The sequence below is a fragment of the Epargyreus clarus genome, unplaced genomic scaffold (assembly GCF_041222505.1).
Source record: "Epargyreus clarus isolate Ecla_fem2 unplaced genomic scaffold, WU_Ecla_fem_2.2 ptg000018l, whole genome shotgun sequence".
Taxonomy (NCBI): Eukaryota; Metazoa; Arthropoda; class Insecta; order Lepidoptera; family Hesperiidae; genus Epargyreus; species Epargyreus clarus.
The window spans coordinates 10,032,743-10,047,347 of record NW_027332226.1 but is presented as its reverse complement, the minus strand read 5'-3'; the positions used below and the strand labels follow the sequence as shown (position 1 = coordinate 10,047,347).

The 14,605-nt window shown below is 33.3% G+C and overlaps 2 protein-coding genes across 2 annotated transcripts; one reads left to right on the top strand and one right to left on the bottom strand.

The window, feature by feature from the left end:
• Positions 1–298: 298 nt before the first annotated feature.
• On the bottom strand, positions 299–2,632 carry MED8 (mediator complex subunit 8). The gene is made up of 5 exons (XM_073083218.1): positions 2,292–2,632; positions 1,738–1,983; positions 1,314–1,410; positions 654–926; positions 299–347 (listed from the first exon to the last, which is right to left on the bottom strand). Exons 1-4 carry the CDS (start codon positions 2,454–2,456, stop codon positions 685–687), a joined length of 750 nt encoding a protein of 249 aa, XP_072939319.1. The 5' UTR covers positions 2,457–2,632; the 3' UTR covers positions 299–347; positions 654–684.
• Positions 2,633–4,955: 2,323 nt separating this feature from the next.
• Positions 4,956–13,190, top strand: Rab3-GAP (Rab3 GTPase activating protein). Its single transcript, XM_073082495.1, has 9 exons — positions 4,956–5,154; positions 5,236–5,447; positions 5,704–5,953; positions 6,184–6,355; positions 8,076–8,225; positions 8,425–8,680; positions 8,904–11,420; positions 11,851–12,048; positions 12,672–13,190. The coding sequence occupies exons 1-9, from the start codon at positions 5,076–5,078 to the stop codon at positions 12,846–12,848; spliced, it is 4,011 nt and encodes a 1,336-aa protein (XP_072938596.1). The 5' UTR covers positions 4,956–5,075; the 3' UTR covers positions 12,849–13,190.
• Positions 13,191–14,605: the final 1,415 nt, after the last annotated feature.

The following is a 14,605-nucleotide window of genomic DNA, read 5'->3' as shown; positions in this document are numbered from 1 at the left end:
TTATTTTATTACAACTATGTTAGGAAGGCAATAGAAATATATGCAATACCTGGGAGAACATTTTCTAGTTACTATTTCCAACAAAAAAAAAAACCATTTAAATTTTAAACATAAACATTTGAAATCTCTATTTGTGTTAAAAAATATAGTTTGTACAAAAAAAAGAACATATAATAATATCCTATTTCATGCCTTGCCTAAGGAGTTTCTATGTTTTCAAGTACTTAGAAATCATTTGTACACTTGTTCAATGTTCAATAAAAGTTAAGACTTAATTATATTACATATACTTAATTATATTAATTTTTCTACTGTAGTAATAAACTGAGATTAGATACAATGCATATTTTTTTTTTTTTTTTTATAATATGAGAGTAGCAGACGAGCATGCAGTCCACCTGATGGTAAGTGGCTACTGCCGCCCATGGACATCTGTAATCAACCCCAGATAGGATTAGATATTCCTACCTGAGGTCGGCCACAGATGCGCCGCTACCCCTGAGGACTAAGCTGGACGCCTCGGAAAAGTCTATCTCCCTTACCACACCCTTCAAACCGGAACACAGCAGCGCCTAACACTGCTGTTATTAGGTAGAAATAGGTGTGGCGGTGGTGCCGCCGGAGTCGAACCACAAAGGGTTCTACCACCATATGAGTTATCCTGCCATTACCATGTAAAATATTTTACCGTTGGTAAGGGTGTATTTGGTTGGCTGATTTTATATTGGTCTTTATAGCAGAAGGTGCTTTGGGTAAGGCAGATGCTGCTGGTCCTAGTTGAGGCGCAGGCCCCCGTGTCTGCACCATACCTGGAGCTCCTACACCCTGTGGCCCTATAGACGGTATCCCTGGCCTCAAACCTTTCCCAGTTCCTACTGCAGTCACTAATGCATGTGTATCAGCAATACTGTGGGTGGGCAGCATTCCTAAAAACAACAATATGGTTTATTAATAGAAGATTATTCAATTATAGGAATTTTCTAACATATAATGTAATTCTAGAATATATTATATTATTATTAGCTCTCATAATATTCAAGTAGTAAACCAGCAAGCAGTCCACCTGGTGGTTAGTAGACACCTGTATATCCCAGATGTGGTTAGATTCCTCCCTATGGATGGCCAATGCAAGCCTTGACAAGGCAGTGGTGCCTCCAAGTTTCTTTTTATTAATAAAAAATAAATGGAAACCCTGTTCTCTAGAATATGTGAGTGGTGATGTGAACTAAATGATATTATTTATAGAACCCTATAAAATAAAATTAAAAAAAAAGGATAAATAAAGTAATAAAATACATTGTATGTAAATATACCTGCAGATCTCATTGCTTCTCCTTCCCAATCTTCACGGCCCTTAGATATTATTTCCCACACATGGCTTATCACTTTAGTGAACTGTGCCACTTGTTTCTGAAAATATTTCCAGTAAAATATATTACGAACTTTTTATCATAATCATAATAATAATAAATGACATAGATTTTCTACAATCACACTCCTAAAGGTTCTCTATTTACTATACTTAAAAATTTAGTTATGTATAATAAAAATCAGCTTATCACCTTTTGATGTTATATACATTTACATTTAATATAACTAAATTAATTTCCATCAATTACCATCAATTATGTTGATAAGCTGTTCAAATGTCTACTAATTAAGTCTATACCTAATTAGGTAGTAGGTCTATGTAGTATTCAATTCATGATTTAAGATATATGAAGATATAAGACATACCTGAGTGGTATCATAACTGAGAGTGCTTGCTTTGTGAATGAATTGCTGAAGTCTTTGTTCAGCCTCCGGTTCTGGTTTAGTGCGCAACAAGTTAGGCACTAAGTCGTGTGTGCATGCTGGTACCCGGCCCTCAGTCAGCCGTGCCAGCTCCTCATCCCTCTCACATCCGAGTTGAAGTGGGAGGACAACAACTGATCTTAACGATGGAGCCATTTCTGCTTGTAATATTTTACTTAAACCAGTTAGCTATAAGAACACAATAAATATTAATAAATGTTAATATACATAATGAAGTGTACATTAGATGTTTACCAAAAATGAATAATCGACAGGACATTTTGTTGAAGGAATTAAATGGTAGTAGAATATTTCGTAGTTTGATCTCACCGATACCACGGCCGCACCCATTTTTGTTTTACGACAGCAGAATTGTGCTCTGCTGTCTACTGGTTTGAAGGGTTTTACCAAAAATACTACCAGTCCCCAAAGGTAGGTTTGCTATTTCAGTTTCGTAAAAAGAAAACATAAAATCAATAAGATTATAAAAAACTTACATGACCAGATAAAATGGCGTAATTATCAAGAAAAGTTGGCCAGTTGATCGTTTCATATTCGTTTTCCAATTTAGAAATCAATGCTTGTATAGCTGTTTTTAAATCATTTACTCTGTTTAAAACTGCATGTAATGTGGCTTCCAGTTGCTTCTCTTCTCGTTGCATTTTGGTAAAGTACGTGTAACCACAACTTAAATAGTATTATATTGTAAGTACAAATGTACTAATTAAATAAGAATTCCACTGTTATTAATTGTTATCTAAATGAAATGAAACAATATATATGCGATTCACGAAGACACGGATGACAACAAAATTATTAAATTGACATTTGACAATTGCCAATTGATTGACATTACTTGTCCTAATGTGTAAAAGTGTCGATTATGTGGTATCGAGTACTTTTCCTATCGATTTTTCGATACTACTCATAAGTAGAAAATATCGATTGCTAAATTGGGTACTTGACAGTTATAACAATAAAATATGAAATATGTTGGATATGATAGCTTTTATGTAAACATAAATTATGCAGTATTTCGTTTATTTTTTAATACGTTCTAAGTATTTCAATTTTTAAAAAGAAATTTTCGATTTTTTATCTGTGGATTTTAAATCCCAAAACGGCGACAGTGCTGCCTCAAATGTCATGTGACGTCACTACATCGAAACCAAACAAGACAAATAATAATTAAATCGTTTGCTGTTAGAGTTGGTTGAATTTATGTTGTGAACCGAAATGAAGCCATACTATATTAAAGCTGATAGCGTGAACCTGCTTAAAGAAGATCCATATATGCAGTGCAATAAATCAAAATGGATACAAAAACTTCCGTGAGATAACCTATGGAAATATCAAAGAAACAACGTAAGTAAAACATTCTTTATATTTACATTGAATCATATCGGACAATTAAAACATTTCTTAACTGACTTCAGACAGAAGAAAGGTTGTCTTCAAGTAATTATTAAGATTTTTTTAAATATACTTATATTCTTATGTGAACTGTTTTAAGGTTATTAATTGGTTATATTTATATTTACAGATCTTCCCGACAATCGTATAGTGACGACGTTATAGAGTATGTGCAGTTTAAGAGGAAGGCAAGATTGTGTTTCATGAAAAGTAAAAGTTGTCCTGAACACAAGGTACATCAATGAAAATGAAAATGTGATGACTGTCCTGCCTAGAAGAAGTGAGGAGCCAAAACTTTCGAAAGTGGGCACCAGTCTGAAATACATAAAGTAAAGTACACGGGAAATAGTACTTCTTTACTTGCGTAACCTACCCAACAAGATAAAGGAAGAAAAGTGACCATACAGTTCCTATTATTGCATTGCAATTTAATTCTGAAAATGACAGTGATAAAAATATATATCCATTTGTTACGGAAAATAATTTTAGTAATGAAGAAAAGCAGACACACAAGCAGCACAAAAATTTAGCTTAGGTCATCTGTAGTAATTATTGTAACTGTAACATATGATAAATATATACAAAAGTTCTACTGTGTGTACTCACTAATAGAACCATTTAAACCAAATAAACAAAGAAATCGGTTAATAAAATACTAATATTAGCAAATCATGTATTTTTAATTATACAGTCCTGTAACTTAATCAGTGCACATGCACCATCAATAATAACACAGTCATGAAATATTTTAATTGTGTCCTATTAATTACTGAATGGGCCCTTAAAATAGAATTCTCATAGACGTCTTATAATTCTATTCTTATCATAGACATCTATATAATATATTAAATATATGAATACTTCCACTTGCTGTTTTGTTTTGATTACGTCCCGTTCCAATGATTTGGAATTGACGAATCACTCGAGAGTTACTAAATTTATTCCTTTTCAATAATACTTCTCTTACATAGATAGTATAAAATGTCATTGCTTGCAAACAGAGGATTTAAACATATAAGAATCTGCAAGTTCTTTAACGTTTATGAGATTTGGGTTTAGGAACTTGTATAAGCAAATTTGTTACGATCGTACTTGTACACATCGTCACTGCACACGTCTTATAACTTGTCATTTATTTAAATTTTAGTTATAATAGCTAAATAACTCTCAATTTTCTTCTAAGCGTTGTTTGTTTACAGTGTAATGACGTTCCGCCACAAAATGACACTTGACCGCCTGATTTAACGCGACGTTCCGTTCACCGTAAAGAAAGTTCGATTTTTATTAATGAATAGCCCTTTTTTCGAAAAAGTGATCAATGAAAGGCATATATAATACGTATACTAATTCATTAAAACACTTTCCCAAAAAGTGTCAAGTAGCCAATTAACTACTGTCCCTAGTTTCTAAACGATCCACTAGAGGCGTTGCATGTAAATATGTTTATATGAATTCGATATCGAGGATTATTTCCGTTAACTCGATGTAATTAAAAAAAAATACCAAGGCTACGGTATGGATTCTTATTTGTGGGGAGAGGCCTGTGTTGAACAGTGGAACAAAACTTCATTTAATTTACGTCTATGGTTAAGAATGTTAAGACTTGTAAGATTAGGACATCACTACAATGATCATATTGCTTGGCATAAAGTTAGGCTGAAAGGCAAAAAGCCAAAGCCGTAGAACACCATTAAAAAAAATGCTTGGTAAGTTGATGTCATAATATGTCAATTGTAAATGTCATTTATATTATCAAAGTAATTATCATTGATCGATACGTAAACGTATTATTATTTATTATAACGAGTCTCAGTCCGTAATGTGATATGTTATGAAATAAATACTTTATCTTTTTGGTACCAAACAAAATGTGTAACGTAGAACAAATTGCAGATTGCGGCGATTTATCAAGCTTAGCTAGAGCGCTTTATATTTCAGAAAAGGAAGGTCTGTATGAACTAGAAACCTTTCGATTTATATTCATATCGTATTATAATGTGGACAATTATAATTTTGTAAATGTTTTAGATACAGCTTGGCTATCGCAGTGTCCTGTGTCGTTGTCTTCGTGTGGTAACTTGTTAGCAGTTGGTTACAAGACCCGCCTTTGTTTCCTCACTTCACAATGGATTAGCTCAACCGACAGCAACTCCTATTTGATATCATGGAGCGGCACACTACCTTCGGACATAACAACCGTTTTGGCCTTGCCCATATGTCCATCACAACATTCGTCTCAGGTCATTATCACATTTCTTTTTTAATATACTTATATTGCATATAAACAAAAAACAGAACAACATTTTTTAATGGAATATTAAGCTTATTACTAATTTTTTTTAGATATTTGCATTAAAGTTTATTGTAGTTTAAACGCTTTAATTTTTATATTATCTTTATAAGTTAATTTGAAATATGTGTTGCCTTGCTATATTTCACTTAATAAAAGTTATGTATCAAAACAGCTTTGATGATTAAAAAAAAAACAATTTCCAGAATGGTCCAGACTGGTTTTGTGTCATAGTTGGTTTCCAAAATGGACACATTGGATTTTACACAAATACAGGGCATTTATTATTTCACGAAAAGCTAGATGAACGGCCTGTGATCAAAATCTCTTGTCACACTGGCACATATGGAACCTTACCAGATGATATACACATACTGTTCCAATCCTCTGTATGTGTTATATCTGGAGCGAGCTTGTTTCAAACTCTCAGAAGTGCTAAAGCTCAAATGGCTAGAGGTAATTTTTAAAATTTTTAACATCAAATTTCATTTAGTTTTTAAAACCAAGATAAATAACTTTAAACAAAAGTTATATTTTACTTGATTCTTAAACCTACAGTAATTGGAGATGCTTATATTGAATTTTTTATGGAAATGTAAAAAAATCACTTCAAAATTCCGTACTGATTATGTTTGAATGAAAATTACCACCTCAAGGTATGACTTAATTAGAACATATGATTTTAGTACATGCCGGCATCCAAGATGACTACATGGTAGATAGCCGGAGTATTAACATAAGAAAATGGACTTTTACTGATCAGGAATGTATAAATGATGCAGCTGTTGTGGGGTTGGAACTAAAAAACACCTATGACCATTTTCTAGCAGCATCAACTTATGGGGGATATGATACCTGGTAAGGTTTGTAGGATTATTGTTTTGTTACAAAATATACATATATACAAGGTGAATTTTTCAAATAGGCCTTCAGGGCGAAATCCGAAACTATAAGGATTAGCGAAAAATGCTGAAAGGAGTTACAAGGCCGATTTTGATAAAAACTAAAACTTCATCATTAGTTTTTCAAAATATCTTTTTCCTTAGCCGGGAATCGAACGAGTTCATTTTGAAAAAAAAAATACACCTATATTATTTCACTATCTGATAGTGTTGCTTATAAGGATCAAAATCTGGGAAGTAACGATAAATGACAAACTAAAGGAAAAGCCTCAATTTTAAGAAAATACATATTTTTTCATATTAATTTGGCAGATAAGTTCCCGCCATTCATCACTTTAAACATTTCGAGTATTAACATTTTTTTGGCTCAATGCTTCAAATCATTCGAAATGGACGTTTTGTTCTTTAAGAACTCATATTTTTATGTCTGTCTTAGTTAAGGTTACTTTTAGGACCATTATAATAGATTTAACTTGCTATGGGCGGAGTTTCGTTTAATACAGATGTAAAATTGACAATTTGCCAGAATGTCTTTTTCGAGTCAAATCCGAGTGATAACTGAACAAAGAGATATAGAAAATCATATTTACTGTTTAAACAATAAAACTTTAATATTTAATCACTTAGGGTTCGTACACAAAACTGCGATGCGACGTCGCATCGCAAAAATCTGCGAGCTCCCTCGACGCATCGCAAGAACTTGCGAATTGATTCGCATCGCACAGTGGTTGTTGTTGTTGGTCACCCTGAGAGACGCTACGCCGCACGATATCGCATCGCAGCAATTCGCATCGCAATTTTCTGCGTTGCGAATTCGCATCTCGTCACATCGCAGTTTTGTGTTCGAGCCCTTATCTATTTTTATTACAAAAGAAATCCTAAAAACGGCGGTAATTTATTTTCCAAACTATTACTTTCTCATACTAAGCCGTATGTCACGGTTATAACATCGAATAATTAATTGATTAACCGACAAATTCTTCAGTGGTATGACTTATGTATGTTTCTAAAGAATTATACATAAATCATTTGTTATGTATAATCCTTAAAGATTAGTATGGCAATGTATGAAAAAATATGTATTTTTTTCAAAATTTTCCTTTTCCTTTAATTTGTTACATAACATTACTTCCCAGAATTTGATCCTTATAAGCGACACTATCAGATGGTGGAATAATATAGAGGGTGTAATTTTTTTCAAAATGAACTCGTTCGATTCCCGGCGAAGGAAAAAGATATTTTTTAAAAACTAATAATGCAGTTTTAGTTTTTATCAAAATCGGCCTCGTAACTCCTTTCAGCATTTTTCGCTAATCCTTACAGTTTCGGATTTGGCCCTGAAGGCCTGTTTGAAAAATTCACCCTGTATACCTTTTTTTCTAAATGTAGGTTTGAGAAATTGCAAACGAGCCAGTAGTCCACTTGATAGTTAGTATTAACTACTGCTTATGTACGTCTAAAATAAACCCTATATAGGTGAAGTTTTACCTGTGGGTGCTTTAAACCGGCCCACAGTAGGGCTTTATAATGTTTCCCTAAAGCAAAAATAGCTGTGTCAGCTGTACTTGTAGAACCACTACAAATCTAAATCATTAAGATTTCTACCTTTAAAATGTATTTGTTTATTTCGACTGGTATAATAAAATTTATTCAGATCTTGATTTATTTTGTTTCAGGTATAGATCTGTACCTCCAGTGCATACATTAATTCTCGCAGCGGGTGTCATGCCATACTTAGGTTTTCATTATGCCTTAGAAGGTGGCACAACTCCTCCACTTCAAGATGTTGCAAGAGCAGTGGCAAATAAAATAAAGTCAGCCTTACCGTAAGTTGTACTTTTGCTTTGAATCAATTATCAAGAATTTATGAGAAACAATGAATCATCAAACAGCTGGCAATAATGCCACATCATGTGTAACAGTGTGTGTAAACAGAATTATACTTTGTTCTACGAAATTGTTTTAAGGTTTCCTATTTATTATGATATTTTAATGTGTGATCTGACTATAACACTGCTCTTTTAGGGGTTGGCTAGGTGGTGGTGGATCTATTGACAATACTTCAACAAATACTGAGCCACTCATTCGATCTGAGATGCTATCAATGACTAATGGAATATATGACACTCAGAGGCTTGGCATAAAGGTATCAATTTCTCCAGATCGTCGGCTAGCCGCTTTTGTTGATAATTTAGGACGAGTTGCAGTACTAGATGTCACTAAAGGTTATGTAATACGACTCTTCAAAGGATGCCGAGATGCTCAGTGTGCATTTGTACAAGTATGTACTTATATAAAGTTTTACTAAAATTCCATGTTAACTTTTAATTTCAATAATGTCGACTTGTTTATTTTGCTATTCTTATTGTATAACTGTTTTAATACTCAACATGAAATCTTTAAACAGTTTCTGTGGAAGCAATTATTAGTGTTGGGACTTATAATAATTACTCATCTAAAGTTGGGACATTGAGACAATTTTACATAACAATAATTTTCCACAGATTTTCGATGCTGAAAGTAAAAAACCACAACTGTCAGTCGTTAAAGAAATAAGAAGAGCTGTTTTCTTAATAATTTATAATCCAAAAAAAGGTCTTATAGATATACGATTAATGCATAGAGGTAACCGAGTGGCTGTTTTTACAGCAGCTAAGAATGGCATACTCCTGTATAACACGTGTGGATTGATTGGAGCAGAGAAAAATTACACACATAAAACATTGAACTTGCCAGAATTTCAATGTGTCTTGATAGACCCTGATGGCAAATTGAAAAAGTTTAACATTCCATTTTACTATTCTTTAGAGGGAGAGCATCTAGAGAGGTCTAAAGACCTACATGTTTTGCGCGCAATACGTGATCTTATCAAAAGAACGTCTGATATCACTGAAGAATTTAAAGGTGAAATAATAAAAAATGTTACAAAATTACAAACTTTAGAAATAAAAAAACACTGTTTAGATTTGTTGATACGTAACAGTGAAACATCAATTGAAATTGCAATAACTTGCCTTGAAATGTTTTGGGACGATCTTAATTCAAAGGATAATTTAAATGTCAAGGAACAAAAAATGAAACAATACTTTGCAAATTTAGCGCTTATCACCTTGTTTTACCGACGTATTAACAATTTTAAAGTGGATGTCTTGGACGAATTTATTTCAAAAATCTGTGATGGACTGGATTTAAAGGAAGAATTTGAAAAACAAAGCAAAGATATAACCGATATGCCCGAATTTCATCTCTTAGAAGATGATAACTGCATCTTAGAAAGGTTATTAATTTTAGCAGAAGACAAAGATTTTAAGGAACATCATCATCACTCTAGAGTTTCGTTTGCTGATATCGATACCACCAGTTATAAAGAATTTGTATCCTGTTTTCAGTTAGATGAAGACAGTAAATACATTAGCCTGAAACCTAATATTCCATCTGAAAAAATGAATTCGGTAGCAACCAACATATTCAAGTCTTTGTTTAAATTAGAAGATTTGAAATTTATTCCGATTATTGTTAAAATAAGTAACATCAATCCTAAAGAGATAGTAAAGCTTGTCATCTTACATGTTATGGATATGTCATTGGAGCAAATTAATATCGAGTTGATTGAAAAACTGATAGCAGTGTTGTTTTATTTGTGTGATGCTTCCGAAGACGCTACCAATATAACTTATAATGAGATATCACCTTGGTGGCAAGAAATACGAGACATGCTAGTGGACATGCATTGTCCTCTACGAAGCATGGTTGTCGCCATGGCTTGCAAGGCTGTAGCTAAACAATTTGAGTGTAAAGCTGCTGACAGAGAAGATGCTTGGGAATCGGTCACCAAAGAAAATGCTAAATGGGGCATTTTGATTGGCAAACTTGAAGATATTTCTATACTCAGTATAATTTTAATGTCAAAGACTACCTATAATGGTACCTCTTTACCGAAATTGCTTGTTGATGACGTTAATATAAATTTGAAATTTATCTATACTCGAGGGAAAGGTTCCGTTACGGAATTAATCGCTAAATGGCTATCGTCCATGGGAGTTCCCCCTGAGGCTATTATTGCAAACGAATTAATGGAAATTTATCCTGAAAACATTGAACAAAACGCCTCTGAAAACGATGGCAGTCCGGAATACCTGTTCGTGCAAAACAACTGTGCATTAGTGAATGATAATCCAAAAATATTTAAATGGCTATCGCTTTTGCGTCGGCAATTTCCATTGAGTACATCAGCAAGTTATATAATTGCCAACATGTGTTGGGAATATGCTATGAGTTGGCAAAATTGTATGACGAAGACCGAGGAGTTTATGGTGGTTATTCATTGCTTATCTACAATATCAAATTTGCATGTACGTTTAGGTTTATTCGCTATAATATGGTCCACATACATCAAACATATTTTTGAGGCCAGCTGCCGCTTAGTGAACAAAGTCGGTAAACTACCAAAAGATCATTTATGCTCTCAGGAATTGGGTTTTAATAGCGAGATCTTAGTAAAGTTTTTAGAAGGGACTACGAAATACTTGAATATTTTTTTCGAATGTTCAAATAATGCGTCACCGGATGAAGAAAAACAAACTATACAATTTGAGAAAATTTGGGATGAGAGTCTGCCGTCATTAGTCGAAGTAGCGCAAGACACAAAGAATGTTAATACTGACATTTTGAATCTGAATTATCAAATTTCATGTACTATCTATTATCAATGTTATTTCAATTTAAAATGTTCTAAGCCGTTGGATACTCTCTACGATATTGATTATCAGTATGCGCTCGAGGCCCTCGGCGGAAATGTAGTATCCCGAGCTGTGGACATGAAAGTTTCTGAAAAAATTATACAGCCGAGGAAGAAATATTTGACTAAGCTGATACGAACTGCTATTGAAACGATAGCTACTCTAGACGGTAGCACGGATGATACATTATATAACAACGACGAGTGTTTACATTGGATTGATAATATATGTAATTTGGCAGAACTATGGAACATAGACAGTGAATTTATTCGCCATCAACATGTATGTATCTTTTATATTATATTCCCATAGTCATGCTTCAAATAGACTATTTCATTAGTAGTCTTTAGGTTGTTTATTTGCTTATGATTTAAAAACTTACCATATTCAATAAAATCTTACTAGTCAAAGTTAGATGTTTATAAACCAAGATCTCTTAGGGAGTCAAAAAGCCCTAAAATATATTTTTAGGTATATACTTACAAAATTTAAATACCAATAACCATATACCAATAAACAAATTATTATCGAGCTTTCTGTACTATGGTTTTATCGTGACAATGACTGAACGGACTTTGTTAAGCATTTTTACCTCAAATACAAACAGTTAGAAAGAGCATAAATACTTTTTACTCCATCGAAGCAGATCGTCACTATATATCGTTTCATAGGATTCCGCAGTAAATACTCTGCTAAAAGTTTTTATTTGCAGGTTATTGGTCTTTATCACATGGGATATGACAGACTGGCAGAAAATGAATTATGTTTGGTAACCGAGCCTGAGTTACTGTTGCCGCCCTTGTTGGCAATAACCATACAGAGACTAAAGCGAAGCCTCGAGTCCTCCAATAATCAACCAGAATGGATAGTTTCCATCGCACCTCAATTATACAAACGTCTACAAAACACGGTATACATATATCTTATTAAAGTTCAAATTTATATGCTGTTAAAGCTTTATTAACTATTCATTTGTTTACTTACACAATGTCGAAAATTATTAAACCGAATGTGTTCGATTTAATAATTTTCGGTTTTCGATTTGGTTTCATAGTAAGTACTATGAAGCCGACTAATCTACGAATCCGAATTTAATAATAATTCCTTCACTATCATTGATATGCTTAACTAAACATGCATATTTCATTGCCGCTTACAAGAGATGGTAAATTGTATTCTAATTTACGATACATACTTTCAACTCTATCTATTTTATGGTTATTTTTAACTTATATGGGCACATACGTATTTTTTTCTCTCATCAAGTGGCGTAGCGTGAGTCCGAGCCATCTTGTAGGAAGTACAAAATTTTTGTTGACCTTAAAAACTAATGGAGTCCCCTCCCCTAGCACTCTACGCCTCTGTTCTCATCCTTTTCCCTATTCCGACTAAACGTGTGTGTAGGACCAAATATACAAGCATCTTCAGAATATAGTTGAACTTTATGTATAAAAACAATATAGAATTCGATTGAGTATTACATTTGTTAAGTTTTTGTGCTTTATTTTTATGCCTTTAAATATTTTATTACAGGCATTGGATGGCTCAATACCTGCAAATCCATCATTATCTACAACTGTTATCGTGCTACAAAAAGTATTAACACAATGTCATCGGAGATCTACGGATAATTCTGCTAGTGTACAAAATATAAAACTAGCCGAATTAATAATAGAAAATTGTGAAAATTTGTTGAGACGAAACTTGTAGGATAATAAAGTACCTATGTATCTACAGAATATTTGCGATGTAGAATCAAAAGAACCTATCTTTGGACTGCAAGTCCAACAGTAGATATGTACACTTACTTATTAGTTTGTTTTGGTTTTACTTCAGTATATTTTGCATTTGTTATGGTTCGGTGTGTTTATTCAGACCATGAAATTTTCAATTTGATCTGTTTGTATTTGAGCGGTGTAGTGTATTAGTAAGAACGCTCATAATTAGACACTAAACAAAAATACGAGTATTGGTGTGGCGTGCGGTGGTGGTGCGCATCTGGCGACATCGAGTTAGCTGTCAGTTGATCTGGCACGTGAGACGTCACTCTTAGTGTGGACGCTGTGCGGGTACGTTAGTGGACCGATTAGCATTATATTTGTACTAACCGAACCAGTACAAGCGGCATAAACATACAAATATATTATTTGTAACAAAATTAGCATGAAAGCGATTGGAAAGGGCCGGATTATTTTTTATCGTTTTTTGTCTAATGTATTTTTCAAGGTGTCTACACTAGCCTAATATTGCTGTAGTTAAGAACTTATGCTCCTATATTTTTAAGTGTTTTAAAAACGAATGTAAAAATAATAGTTTAGTCAGATTTATCCTCTAAAGAAGGTATATCGCTATTGTAGCTTCGTAGTTAACTTCGCTAAATACATCGTGGCTATTGCCATGATACGAGGAATGGCACTTGTTTGACTGTTTGGGCGTTATTAAATGTTAATTAAAAATATGGATTTTATTTCCGGAATTACCCAATTTGTAATACATATCTTATATTGTCAAGAATGTGATGTGACCGACTGTAGTTTCATTTTTACCAAAAAAAAAAAATCAACAAGCTGTTTACGCCGTTACCCAACGAAATATATTGCCGCCGACTAAAGAAATATGTAGTAAACCAACATTTATTTCAATTATTTTTACCCGACTGCCAAGGGTTATGTTTTTCGCGCGTATCTTGTATGTTTGTCTTTATTTATTTGATCGGATCTAACAGACGGCTGGATGAATGTCGACAAGTAAGGTGTCATTATATTCGTCTCAATGACCCGAGTGTCTTTAGATAGGTGTTAGAAAAAAAATCAAAATGGCGGTTTTTTGGCGCGAAATAGTAATATTTAAAAAAAAGTTAACCAAACCTATGGAGTGGGGTATCAAAATAAAGGAAATTAAAAGGAGATTACACACATATTATATGATGTATACATATATATATAACTCATCGAGGTGACTGTCTGACTAAATGCGTAAGTTGCTGTGCCAGACACCAACATAAAGGGAAACCGCTGACTTTAGCATGCTGGAATTTTACACATAGGTTCTTTATTTTATGCTCGTGCTCGTAGAGCACTACGAGGATAAAATAGGATAATATTGTTTGAACATTTGTTTTTGAAGCAGATACCTATTATGAAACTTTTATTTGGCTTTCTTGATAAAAATAATGAAACGCCTATTTCACTGTTTTTGAAAATTCTACTTCGCCTTTATAGTAGTAATAGTAGTAGTTTTAGCCAGTCGGGTTTTTGATTTTTTAATTAAATTACTTGCTTACTTTGTAGTGACAGAAATCCGTTGTATATCCGTTGGAAAAAATTTTTTTTCCAACACCTATCTAAGGACATTTGGATATTTGAGACGAATATAATGACACCTTAACCGTCGAACGCCCCTCAACCAGTTATATAAAAAAGTCAACGACGTACTTTGTCATTTTTTTACATTAGTATACGTCTTCC

Coding starts and splice junctions, on each gene's coding strand:
- Rab3-GAP (XM_073082495.1), top strand. CDS start 5,076: ATGTGTAACGTAGAACAAATTGCAGATTGCGGCGATTTATCAAGCTTA. Junction 5,155..5,235: donor TTATATTTCAGAAAAGGAAG/GTCTGTATGAAC, acceptor TAAATGTTTTAG/ATACAGCTTGGCTATCGCAG. Junction 8,226..8,424: donor AAAATAAAGTCAGCCTTACC/GTAAGTTGTACT, acceptor CTGCTCTTTTAG/GGGTTGGCTAGGTGGTGGTG.
- MED8 (XM_073083218.1), bottom strand. CDS start 2,456: ATGCAACGAGAAGAGAAGCAACTGGAAGCCACATTACATGCAGTTTTA. Junction 1,984..2,291: donor ACGCCATTTTATCTGGTCAT/GTAAGTTTTTTA, acceptor GTGTTCTTATAG/CTAACTGGTTTAAGTAAAAT. Junction 1,411..1,737: donor TCAGTTATGATACCACTCAG/GTATGTCTTATA, acceptor AAATATTTTCAG/AAACAAGTGGCACAGTTCAC.